The sequence below is a fragment of the Adiantum capillus-veneris genome, chromosome 19, assembly GCF_014529385.1.
Source record: "Adiantum capillus-veneris isolate H3 chromosome 19, ASM1452938v2, whole genome shotgun sequence".
Classification (NCBI taxonomy): domain Eukaryota; kingdom Viridiplantae; phylum Streptophyta; class Polypodiopsida; order Polypodiales; family Pteridaceae; genus Adiantum; species Adiantum capillus-veneris.
In genome coordinates, this window is record NC_140949.1 from 47,809,921 (window position 1) to 47,823,432 (window position 13,512).

Consider the following 13,512-nt stretch of genomic DNA (forward strand, 5'->3'; position numbering starts at 1 on the left):
CGCCACCTTCAAGGATTCCCTTCACATTTAATCCCTTGGTAGTGATTGGTATGGTTGCATTGGATTCATCACCCTCAAAGTATTGTCCCAGCTTGTTAACAGGTATTTCTACAACCGGGTTCTCATCTAGGTTGGGTTGTGGATCTAATTGTTCCTCCTCTATTGGCATCTCCCTAGCTCCATCCATCTGTGCAAATTGTGGTAGCCCGACTTTCAGCTCTCCATTGAGGAAAGCTCAAAGAGCTAAGAATAGCTCGGGGTCTCCATATAGTTTGGACATGATGGTGGTTCTAACTTTTGAAGCCATGAAATCCATCAATTTGGAAATATTTAACGGAACCTTTTGGAATCCCGTCCCTTGACGTGGGGAAGATGGATCTCCATTTCTTTGATAGGTTCAGGTAGTCCCTCTGTAAACATTCTTTCCAATAAGAAGTGAGTACGCCCACTTTCCCATGACTTTAAGTCACTTTCTTCTTGGATGACACTAGGTATGGCAAGGGTTCTATGGACTTTGTGAGGTTGTTGTTGTGTAGGGAACACTGTGTCTGTAATATGGATCTGCCTACGTGCTGGCTCCAGATCCCTTTAGGTCTCTTCTAGCAAACTCCTTAATTGCTTGACTCGCTCGATCTCCTCTGTAGGGTTTGGGTAAGTTCCTATCTTCTTCTTGGGTCGTGGCCATTGTGGCTCATGTGACGATCTTCCTTGTTAGTTTCTTTCCTAGTGGTTGTTTTGATCTCCATGGTTTCACCTGAATCAAAATCCTCTTCTCCGTCGTTCATATATATGGGGTCGTCACTAGTTCCTAGTTGGTCTTTGAACTGGGGTCTGGCTTCGCTTCTTTTTGCGATCTCTTCCTTTGTGTTTTTTTTTTTGAGATTGGGCAATTGACGCCGTGTCTCTTTCTTCAATAATATAATTTTATTTTTGGAGCATCGATCGTGTGAATACATTTACTGGTACCACATGTGTATTTTGTGATGGCTCCTCGGTAACCTCAATCAAATTCAATGGCGTTATCTTCGGTGCATTTGGATTATTTGGACATTGGGCAATCAAATGATCTATGCCACATCGATTACACATGAGTATCGTCATTGTAGACATGCTCGCTTGATTGGTTTGCATTAGTGTGGCGTTCTTTTGTAGCCTAGTAGGACACTCGGCCACACGATGTGGACCTCCACACTCATAGCATTGAAGAGGTGGTCTCTTGGAAGTGTAATTGATATTTTGGTCTCTTGCAGCAAGAGCAGCTACTTGATAGACATGTTTGACTTGTCCCCAATAGTCCTCCATGTAGTGTTGTGGACTTTCTTCAAGCGCATCAATCCCATAGGCAATATTAGGGTCTATATCTTCCTCACAGCCTTCCAAATAAGCAGTAGATGACTCCCACTTGATTCACAGAAGTGATTCTTGGATGTGGTGGTTCCGGTCCTAGCACTAGAGGTGGTAAGGGTGTTGTTTGAACAACATTTTGGGCCCTAGGGACCATATGTTGTGATGTTTGTTCAAGAGGTGGGGCCGGCATCAATGCAGGCACTCGAGGTGTGTCTGTCCATGCTAAGGTTGGTCTATTGGTCATCGCGTGCTTAAATACTATGCAATCCTTAGCTTGATGACCATACCTCCCACATGCACTGCAATTCCCATTGAATTTTACTCTAAAAGTAGGGCATTCACTGATACTATGCGGACCATAGCATACTGAGCACCATTGCTACTCCCTTCTTGGATACATATGATTGTTTTGGCCTTGGTGAGATCTGCTAAAGTCATCTCAAATATCTTTGGCTCCTTAGCAATAGGCTTTAGGGTCATTGATGCCCCGATGCTTGCGAGCTAGTAGATTTAGGCTCAACAGACACTTTTTCTCCTTGAATCATTAAATTATCCTCCAATTGGATTGCATTGGTGGTGACTTCCCTAGTGGTGATACCTCTAATGACTAGGCCATTGTAGATATCCTCATGTCATAATCCCCTAATGAATCTATCAATCAATTGATTATTATTGAAGCGCTCATTTGGATTACAATGAGAATTCAAATGCTTCAAGCGACTAATAAATTCTCTCACCGACTCTCCTTCCTCTCGTTGGGATTTCTGGAGCTGAGAGGCTACACCCCAAAGCACTCCCTCTCGTATGTATTCTTTCGAGAACAATCTCCTAAGAGTAGGGTAAATCATTTTTTCTTCCACCCTTAGGGTTCTACACCAATCCCCACCCTTCCCACTTAAGGTTAGGCTTAAAGCATTACTCTTATCATAGGTCATTGTGTTCTCCTAGAGAATCGCATATTTGTTTAAACACTTCAATACGGTTTCTCACATCCCGTCTCCACTAAATTTTTGTGTGAGCTTGGCTATTTGTACTACCTTACTTTGAGGCTCTCTATCAGGTGTGTTAAGCATATTCTCAGCAATAGACCGACCGATGGTTTGTGCAAATGATGCCAAATCTCCTAAATAAGCAGGTATAGTGGCCACGGGTGCAAGCGCTCCTCGAACTACATGTGGAATGGGAGTTGGCCTTGGCCTTGGCATACGCGCGGCCCTCGGGTCCCATACCTCGTATGGTGGTGTACCACGTGGTGGTCCAAAGTTCATATGTGTGGCCCTAGGCATAGCCAATGCCGGATACGACATGTTATTGCTAAATGGTATGGCCCAACTTGAATAAGAGCTCAAATAATGCCATTGTGGAGTGTAAGCCCTTGGCATAATTGGGGGTGTGGGAGCTACATGGGCATAAGATGCGACATGTACATAGGCTTGATGCACACATGTAGGTATTGTTGGGGGAACTGTGCTACTAGGTAGCGGTGCAGTGCTAACAAACGAGGTCCAAGGTGTACTTTTTGTACTCATCACCGGAGTAGGTATCGTAGTCATAGTGTCTCCGAGAGACACATGAACTAGATTTAGAAAAGTCAAACTACTACTTGTGGGTTCAGACTACACCAAAACTCCAAGTGACACAATATATGAAGGGTCCATTGGACTCACTGAAGGAGTTTCCATCTGTGATAGTGTCGGTTGTCTGGCCTTGCCCGCATCCAAGAATTCTCATAAGGCCCGTTGAAGGAATGTTAATCCCTCGGTTTTGCCTCTCCAATTGAATGATGCTATGAATGACATTGCAGACCATCTGTTGCCGCTCCTCTAGACTTGTGGCGCTAGAATTATAACCAACCTATATGGTATGTGTAACCCGTGTATAGGTTAGTTAAGGTTTTAGTTTGTAGGTCATATTCCAAATTTTCATTGAGAAATAACCCTTCTAGGCCCGGCGTACTAGAGGTTTCCCTTGAGGTGAAAGCATTGTTGTTCCCACAGCTTGACCCACATTGCATACTAACTTAGGAGCACTCGATTGCTCAATTGCTATGCCTGTTGTCCCAGGGGTCTCTCCCTTCATGGCTCGGCGTTGTTCTAGGAAACTCTCCATTTCCCTCTCCCTAGCTGCTTGCATATAGCACTCAACTTCTTGCACCTCTACAAGACTCCTACCATCGGGTAGTAGAACTTCGGGGGGTGATTGCTTTACAGAGTCTTCCATGAAAGCAAGGGGCAGGATATCAACGTGGACACTCTTGGGGAGTATAGGCTCCCCCTGAGATACCAAAGGCGAATCTACCTCTCCCTCACCTTCGTTAACTTCACTAGCCGCAGGTTCAAAGCGAGTAGCTCTACTAAAGGTTTCTATAAAGCGACTAAACACACTAAATCCAGGCTGTGAGGCCTAGATAGGTACGTTTTCATTTCCTTAATTGGGGTTTGGTGTAGGATGCCCTTTCATAATACCATAGTCAGATGAAGAGTCACTAGCCGCTATGTTTGGGTCTTGGGTTGTACTACATTGCGTCCCCGCCGGGGCCCGGAACCTAAAGTATGTGGGTATTGAGAACCAATAAGTCAAAGTGTTAGCTAGTTGGTTGGCCTCTAGCACACGACCAGAGCGTACATGCGTGTGCCTTTGGCACCCTACAAGCGTCGGCGAATACCCTCAAAGGTTAACCGCTTGATATTTTGAGCATTTTGCACCCCGTTGTCACTCATTTTTTGATGTTTTTTAACGTCTTTTTACAATCGGTTTTGGATTAGAGTGTGTGATAGCTCAAAATGAGCGTATCACTCATGGGGTCTTGGTGTGCTTTACAGCAGAGTGTTCGATTACTCGAAGCTCCGATGGTCCTCAAAAGGGTCGATTTTTACTTATCCGTGAGGCTAAAATAAGTAAGTCCAAAGGGACTGCGGCTTGGGCTTGGGCTTGGAGAATGTTCCTAATCCCGGTCCTTCCTTTTAGATAATTTTATTTTTGGAGAATAAGGTCGCCGCGGTCGTGCCGCGTGCATGTGCACACACACACCTAACCTACCTACTTGCAACTAACAAAGCTACTGTTACACACTGTTTAACACAGTACTACAACAACTAATTAACTAACAAATCTACTTCCTGCACCTTACAGATCTAACATTATAGGTCTAATACCTTAAATTTAACACCTTATTAACAGAAAACAATACATTGCAGAGAAAAAATCTAGCACCTTATTAACAAAAAATAGTACACTGCAGCAAAAACAAAGTTCACAAACCCTTCTCAATAGCCACACACCTTCTTTCTCTACCTTTCCTACATCTCACATTGCACCACGAAGCAACATAGAGTGCTATTCGCGCTTAGTGCAGGGCATCTCCCCGGCAACGGCGCCAAAAATGTGCGCATCTGTCGCACGTGTCAAAGTAAGGGACTTGCCGTACACTGTGTGCGAGCCACAAATGGCTACAAGCACACAACCAGATTAATCTAGCAAGCTCAAGAGAGTAAGGGTGTGTCACTCACCACCCTACACTCGCCTTCGTGGAGGATTCCTCGCCACGGAGAAGAGGGAGCTACCGCCGTGCCGCGCTCAACCGCCTCATCGTCGCCGTGCCGTCGCAATGCTCTCTCTCTCTCTCACGCATATACACACACACAAGGAGATGAAGAGAAGATGGAGATGGAGCAAGAGCGCTCTTCAATTGCACAAATGAGAGAATGAGTGACTTTTAGGTTTCGGTGACTTTTATATGAGCTCACCCATTCACACTTGGACGCCCATGCTAAGCCAACTAACCCTTGAATGTTCCAATTAGAGTGCGCCTCTCATCGACGATCACTCTTACCCTTTTCCTATTGGACCGACAAGCTCGACCCATGACTACTAGAAGTGGACGCCGGTGGTTAACAATTGGGAAGGTATATAAGCATCTTTTGGTGTTTTCTTTGATATATCGTAAAGAGAGAATTCAATTGACGATGCTTTAATAGAAAATAAAATCTTGGGGGTGTCCTGGCTAGAGGCAAGCAAGATCACTTGGGCAGCTTATTGCATGGATAAAGGACACCACAAGTTTCAAGGGTGAGCATCTTAATCTATACTAGTATAAAAGGGGGAGGGATTCCCCCCCCCCCCCTTTCCCCTACCACAGGGCAGCTTCTTCTTGCTCTGTCAAGTGCATTCTGAAGACGCCCGGCGGCACAGGGACACACACACACACACACACACACACACACACACACACACACACACACAGGTGTGCTCCTGAGTCCTACAAGCTACCAGTTTCGGGCTGCGGGTCCTCTCTTTCGTTTGATTAACTCCAACCTGGGCTGCCCTCAGCACCTACGAGCCACCTCCCACTGCCCACCAATTCTCTCCCCAAGTCCAAGTTGACGGCGATATGAATTGCTGGGTCTTCATGGCCTCCTCAACCTGCACGCTGACAGGGTGATCAGAGGTAACTACATGCAATTCTCTCTCTCTATCTCTCTCTCTCTCTCTCTCTCTCTCTCTCTCTTCAATATAAGTGGAATTTGGTTCCAGCCATAACTGCACGAACCCTTTCAGGCTGCGCCGCTGCATGATATTAAGCTGAGACACAACTTCATGGCCTCCTCAACCGGCATGGTGACGAGCTGTTCGGGAAATTTCATTTTACCAAACATACATTTCCAAGAGAAAATTTTAGAAAATTAGGTAATTCTCTCTCTCTCTCTCTCTTCAATATTGGTTCCAGCCATATAAATTGCACACACCCTTTCAGACACTGCCGCTGCTTATTATATGTCACTCTAAGTGTGGCTATGGCTACACGTGTTCTATTGAGTTGCTATAGCATGTGACCCAGTGTGCGGGAAAAATCATTTTTACATACCCTCTCAGCTCTGCCGCTGCTTATTATATGTCACTCTTACTGCGGCTATGGCTACACGTGTTCTATTGAGCTGTTATAGCCTGTGACCCAGTGTTCTTTTTCCCAAACATTCTATTGAGCTGCTGTAAACTTTGGGGCATGTGAGGCTCTTACACCGAGCAAGTCATGGTTTTAAAAACAAAGGAGGTCGCACGCAAGAGGCCGATACCCAACGCCCATTCATTGGTACCAGCATATTGCCATTCCGAGGGCTCTTTTTCAATGATGCCCAGTGTGTGCTTTGCCTCGACTGCAAGTTGACCCTAGGACCGCCAATTATTTATTCTACTTCCTATCTGCAATGTTGTCTCATGGAGTGCATTGATTATGTCGAACAGGGTCAAGGTCAGAAAGCTTGACGCTATTTTCAGGAGATGCAGAGAGACGGCATTTGATGTTGATATGGGAAAAAATTTCACAATGATATTGCGAGTCAGGGTTGAGAGAAAATAACATGCTTGGCATTGACTTGGTCGACATGTATGCCAATTATGTCAAATATGGTCGACTTCATAAAGCACAAAAAGTGCTTGAGGAGATTCCTGTTTGGGATGTCGTCTCTTGGAATGCCAAGGGAGGGTGTCTTTCTAGATGCAATCAGCAGAGTAGCACCAAGAAAGCAGCAATATCCACTACACAAGCAAACATGGAGGGGAAGAGCGCACTGCCTTGGTCGACATATATGCCAAATGTGGTGCACTTTCGATAAAGCACAAAAAGTGCTTGAGGAGCTTCCTATTCGGGATGTTGTCGCTTGGAATGCATTGGCCATGTGATATGCCCAACTTGGCCAAGAAGCTCTGGGCTATTTTTGGTGGATGCCAAGTGAGGGTGTCTTGTGATGGATGCCAAGTGAGGGTGTATCTCTAGATGCAATCAGTAAAGCAACCCCAAGAAAGCAACAATATCCACTAGATATGCAAACATGGAGGGAAAGAGCAGAGCGCAACAAGTCCTTGGCCAAGAAGCTCTGGGTTGTTTTTGGTGGATGGATCATTTTGCAACATTATTCCATGCAATGGACAATTGCCATGTGCTATTGTAAGGGACATCCACAACAACCGAATAGCATCGCAAAACCACATTTGGTTGGTCTGCATGTTATGTGCCATTAGAGTGAGGACTTGGACCTTGCTCATTGATCCTATAATTGAATCATTGCTTGCAATCTCTATCCATAGTGAAGTGTGCTATGTTTACCTTCTCTATCATCAAAAACTAAGGATAGTCTCTCTCTCTCTCTCTCTCTCTCTCTCTCTCTCTCTGTGTGTGTGTGTGTGTGTGTGTGTGTGTGTGTGTGTGTGTGCGTGCGCGCGGGCGCGTGCGCAGATGGGTGCATGTCAAGCTGCAATGATTCTTTTAGTGGAAGAAAAGCATGCCGCGTGGACAAACAAAATCTTCTCAAGAAATCAAAAGGCCAACAACTTCATGTGATTTCAAGGTGATCTATGTGTGTTTGTGTGTGCACACGCATATATAGATTCACATTTTCGTGTAAATGCGTGTGTCAAAGGTCCACTTGCAGCCAAAGCTTGAATTTCTCTAGGGGAAACCAAGAACAAGGTAATGGAACCTCCGCGTCGGCTAGAACTTTGGCTCAACAGCAACCATTGGGGCCTCTGTAATTTGTGCCTCCTATATCCTAGAGAGAGAGAGAGAGAGAGAGAGAGAGAGAGAGAGAGAGAGAGATTACTTTTCTTGATTTGTTTTTATGAAATTTTTCAAGAGCAAGAGGTTTGAAGGTAAGAGGGGCCATGTTCGGCGGCGCCATTTTACTAGTGCAAATAGTTTATCAAAGAATTTGGTCAATATTTGTGTGATTGGTCTGATTTTTATATGTGCTTGGTGTCAAAGGTGGCTGAAGTGAAGGGAGCGTAGAGGATCTTGGATACATCTAGCAAGCTCATTGTAGACTATGTGGATGTTCTTGGAGAGGGATTGATATTCCTACCTCATGCACCATGGATATGTACTATACTGAGATTGTGGTGGAGGGAAGAAAGTTTGTATTTTCTTTAGAGGTGGCTTTAGAAAATAAAATGAAGGATGTGATTTGTCCATTATAGATTGAGTTCTTTTTTTGAGTCTGAAGTGTCTCTTGCAATGTCATGTCGTTTAGTTTTCAACATTGGATAACGGTCTTGCACTTTTGCAATTTAGTCTACATAGTAAAGAATGTTTGAAGGGACTTGCTTGATTATTTTTTTACTCAAAAGTGCTCGCTCACAAATTTGTATAACCCCACCGTAGGGCTGAAAATTGCAGGGTACCCCTGCTCTTCCCCAAGAAGGGAAACTCTCATGTGTGCCCTTCCCAAAGGAAGGGCTATTAGACAATCCGGCATTCCCCGTGCATGGGAGAAATTCAATGACCCTTCCAAACTTTGTATTTAAAAAATGTAATGTATAACTAGTTTGTGCAATATCACATACATGCCCTAATTGGAGTGCCAAATTATCACAAACAAACAAACCAGAAGCTCATCATACATGTTATTATATGAAGCAATTCTTACATGCCAATTATAAACATTCTCAAGCTTGAGACTGCTAGACAAGAAATCTGAGACAAGAAGGAAATGCAGCAAATGATACAATATATGAGGGTAGTGCCACATGAGTAACACACAAACAGAGAAGTAAACAAATCAAAATAGAAAAGCTTCCTTTTGTGTAAGTTGGCATTTACCAAGACTGAACAAAGCTCAATTTGGAATGAATTGTGTACCAGGAGAAATTCCACTTATTGTATAACTTGGACGCCTTCTCCTAGAAATCCTCTTCTGTCCACCTGTAAGAAAAGCCATACATTTCATCTATGGTAGTTGGGTTACGGGTATTGGTACTATTCTGCAAAGAGAAACCCAAAAGCTAAATATTCAACTTGCCCAAACTCAAAATTTACATGCAATTCTCATTTCATATACCGATTGAGAAGTACCATCTTGTTTACACAAAGAACCAGCAAAGTAATTCAAAGTTCACACGTTTCAATAAAAATACCACACTCTTTGCACTACCAACAAATCAAAATAGACCATGCAATTTCACATAATCGAGTTCAGTACTATTTCACCAACAAAAATCACAAAAGCTTTTCTGTCAAGGATTCTAGCAAGCATAATCAGTGTACAAAAAGCCCAAAAGCTCTATGAGAGGCTACATAGCTTGCATGTTATCTAGAAGTCCATGAAATCGTAGAGAACACAAAACGCTACATTGCGATCCTCTATGCTACAACATTTATGAATCTCCTTTTCTTCTTGATCCATAAGGAGAACACATCATCCCAAGGCACATCTGAAGTGATTTCGGGCCCATTTAAGCCTATAAACATAGAGTTTTCCAACGTTGTCGTGTTCATGCTTGTTCTATGGGCTGATTTGATGTTGTTTTGACAAGAGAACCCTCGTTCTGCAGCAGTTGTACTCACAGGAACCACTGAGAGAATCTCCCAAAGTCTCATTAAGTTGGGGAATGAGTCATGCATGATAATGTCATCTCTACATATTTCCCATGCATCACGGAAGCTTTTATGTTTAAAGTTGCTAGACAAAACAATGGTAAATGAGTCCAGTTCTCCCATACACTTCTCTACACTCTCTACCAAGCTTCCATATTGGCGAAGAACTTGCAACAACCATTGCTTGCTACAAGCTTCAAGCAACAACTCTTCACTTGGGTAGTGCTTTGGGCTAAAAATCTTGCAAGCCTCGAAGATTGGCATGTCTTCTTGATCCTTGTAGTCAAATTCTCCATGACTTTTATGACTAATTCTTTACCTAGATGCATGCAATCCTCAAAAGATCCACCTCTGCTGCTTCCCTCAATTTTGTCAAACCTTAACATGTGAACATGCATATCTCCACCTGCATCAGAAAAAGTGATATGGCCACCTTTTGTTTGCTGAAAAAACTGTTTCAAATACTTTGTTCCACAATCAGCCAGGTCTCTCAAGAATTTCTTCTTCAAGTTTTGTAACTCCGCATCAGCAAACCCTGATATGTTAGCAATATCCACAAGATTTGATTGAAACTGACAACTTAAAAGATTCAACTATGAACATACGTCTGCTAATAAATGTATGTAAAACTGGTTTGCATAGAGGACAAGCTCATCATAGAGGCTTGGCTTCTCTTTTCCAAACTCCAAAAGCAAAGCCGACATAACTTTTACCATGCGTTCCATCACATGTCCACGTGAAAGCCACCTTACAGAGTGGATACGTAGCATGGCTAACTCCGGAAAATTTAATGCTCCCTCAATAAGCTTGAAATCGTCCATCCTCTTTCCTGATGCATGAAGCCAAGCGTAGATACTTCTACAAAGCTTGTCCAAATGCACAAGTTCTGGAAATGAGTCAACAGCTTGACTTGCCGCGAGATTTTCACGATGGGCGAGACAATGCACAAGGAGGAGATGGGAGACATCTGCTCTCATTTTAGCAATGAGTCCATGTCTTTGACCCACCATAACTGAACACCCGTCAGTCGCAAGTGATACAAGTTTATGGATAGATAGCCCCATCTCTTTTAGCAATTTCACAAGAGCATCATATTTAGCTTCTTCTGCTCCACCATCATCACTTTTTATAAGCTTGACAAATGTAACATGATTTTCACCTTTACCCCCATTTTTCAAATAACTGACATAAACAATGAGACGACCCTCTTTCCCCCTATCTGTACTATCATCTACCATGAGTGAGTACCAAGGGCTTGCTTGAATTTCTCCACATAAAGCATTCCAAAGCACGTCCTTGATTGCTTGTATGAATTCCATACCAGCCGTTCGATTCAAATAAGTACCATAATCTATATGGTGAGGCATATTTGGCAACCCTTGCTCAATCTGATGAAGACAAAGCTTCTCAAAGAGCTTCATAGGCCCAAAACACTTCACAATGAAGTAAATTTACCACATTATTGTGATCACACGTATTTTCTCCTCGTCTTCAAATGTTGCGACATACTCGGGAAGAGGAATGCATACCCTCTTTTCCTTGTTTGCCCACTTCAAGGTAGCTAGCTTATGCTCATCTGAAGCACTATGCTCATTTAGAGCAGGAAGCTGGAGTGTAGATGAACCTTTATTTGCAAAAGGGGTTTTTGTTTGCAATAGACACACCACTCACACATTACTCTAACATGTCCCTCAACTACCACTGGATATGCCCATTTGTGCTCAAACTTCCAAGCTGGCCTCCATTTTATTAGTTTTTTAGCTTTAGGAATTGGTTCCGAGCTGGTTGTATCTTGCACTTCTTGGGCTTCATCGTTATCATCTTGTCCTATCTCTGGGCCTTCTCCAAAAAGCTCCTCTATGACTCGAGCTTTTTGCTTTTGAAACTCCTTCTCTTTTCTCTTGCTTTTTCCTTCCACAGCTTTATAAAAGCTTGAAAGGTCTACCTACTTCTTCTTCTTATCGCTTTCCATATTCAAATGAATCTACACTAATAATGCATAGCTATCATTGCTACTCATTCAAGATGCAAGCAAGTTTTAAAATTAACTTTCATAATATAGAAAAGAGCACATATAGCATGAACACAATACGCTTCAAAAGTAAGTTCACATACCAAGGTCCAAGCAAGGAATAAGCACTCTGGTCCTCAAGTAAAATATAGCTCCTCAAGTAAACATATAACTGAATTCCAGTCTCTCAAATAAAACATCATAAATGAGATTTCTTTGTATCAGAACTGCAAGGCAAAAATGGTACATCAGTAGTTCGTCCAAAAAATTTAGCATCTCTCTCTCTCTCTATATATATTTTTTGCCTTTTTCATTTTTTCTCAGTTCTGGACCAGTATATACTTTTCATAGATTTTCAACTGGTTTTGTGTCTGCTCAGTTGTACACAACATTAATTGAGGTCTTTAGGCAAGTGATGTCAGCTTTATAGATAAAGTAATATGTCATCATGCAAGAGACCATACTATACCATGGAGTTCAATGCACGCATGATACTCTCGAGTCTCACTCCTCCATTAAGCTATACGAAACTTCGAAAAACCAAAACATGCACATGCTACTTTTGAATCTGTGAAATGCAATTAATAAATGGTAATCTTTGAAGTGACTAACTTGTTGAAAACAAACAAAAGACATCCCTTCTCCAACCTTTTCACAAGCCAAAACAATATGAGCACCTATGTCATGCTGCTATTGAAATTAACACCAGTTGATTGCTCTACTCGTAAGAAGGAAGAAAATGTCCTTAAATACCTTAGACATCATTTACAGCATAGCCTCCAAATTGCAATGCATATACTTGAATGCAAATTCGAGAAAATAAATGGCGAGATTTGTGTAGGACAGATAGTTTGCAGAAACAAATCCCTACCATCTCTCAGAAAACAAAACATGCGTGATGTCGATGCGAAATTGGAACTTAGGTTCATAGAATCATCTGCAACCCAAGGTTGTAAAAAGTCCAGCTATATATTTATGATTCTAAAAGTCTTCTCTATAGGTACCATAGTTGTCCATGTTCGGAAAGGCCGCCAAAGAAATTGATACAAAGGCCTGTGTATGATCTTTGTAAGTGTGCAGCTTACACTAGAGCCAGGTGATGTCCTCACATGACTGACGAACGCACCCACCGATTACTACAAATTTCAATAGCATACAAAATATATTTTCCTTTTACCTGTAACATCTATTCAATGCACATATCTCAACTATGATGCAAGCGCACGCACACACAAGAAGGGACTTGGCGATTCGACGAGAAAAAGCATAAGATTACCTTTAGGCTTTGCTGAGATGTTCTTTTGCTACAATCAAGAGGCCTCAGGAAAGAAGCCTTCACCCTGTGTCATCCTTACAGTTCTTGACTCCGAGTCCTGACTCCTAACTCGATGGCATGATCATGCGCAAAGACGATGCCTGCATCGACATTGTAAATTGCCAGGACAAGCTTTGGGCGTCAATATGTAGATGGATTAATGCGTCTGCATCCTCCTCCACAATGAGGGCTACACATAGAGACTAGGGCAATGCGGCCAATATTCTAGGACCAGGTGACAACTAGTTTTGATCATCGTTGTTGCGTAGGCTGATGCAGCCCTCGCGAGCGACTGGCGAGTCGCATGCAATCTCTTGAGTCTCGACTGCTCACTGCTCTAGAGTTTGAGTTTTGAAAATTGAACCCGTGGAGTGCGCAGCTATATTGGTTCCAACTTCGCTCGCGAGTCACTAGTTGTGAATCACAATTGCAAAATCAAATAGAGTAAGTAAATGGAGTAGGTGTGCTGGCAGC

The 13,512-nt window shown here is 42.8% G+C and overlaps 1 protein-coding gene and 1 pseudogene across 1 annotated transcript in view; both read right to left on the bottom strand.

Annotated features, from left to right (window-relative positions):
- LOC147433960 (uncharacterized) overlaps positions 1 to 9,056 on the bottom strand; it is a 29,700-nt gene extending 20,644 nt beyond the window's left edge. The window contains exons 1-2 of the mRNA XM_086489558.1: positions 9,041 to 9,056; positions 8,939 to 8,991 (exon numbers count right to left, since the gene is read on the bottom strand). Coding sequence (XP_086345684.1) covers positions 8,939 to 8,991; positions 9,041 to 9,056 — 69 coding nt within the window. The remainder of the gene's footprint in view (positions 1 to 8,938; positions 8,992 to 9,040) is intronic.
- Positions 9,057 to 9,377: 321 nt separating this feature from the next.
- On the bottom strand, positions 9,378 to 10,729 carry LOC147433961 (uncharacterized; annotated as a pseudogene).
- Positions 10,730 to 13,512: the final 2,783 nt, after the last annotated feature.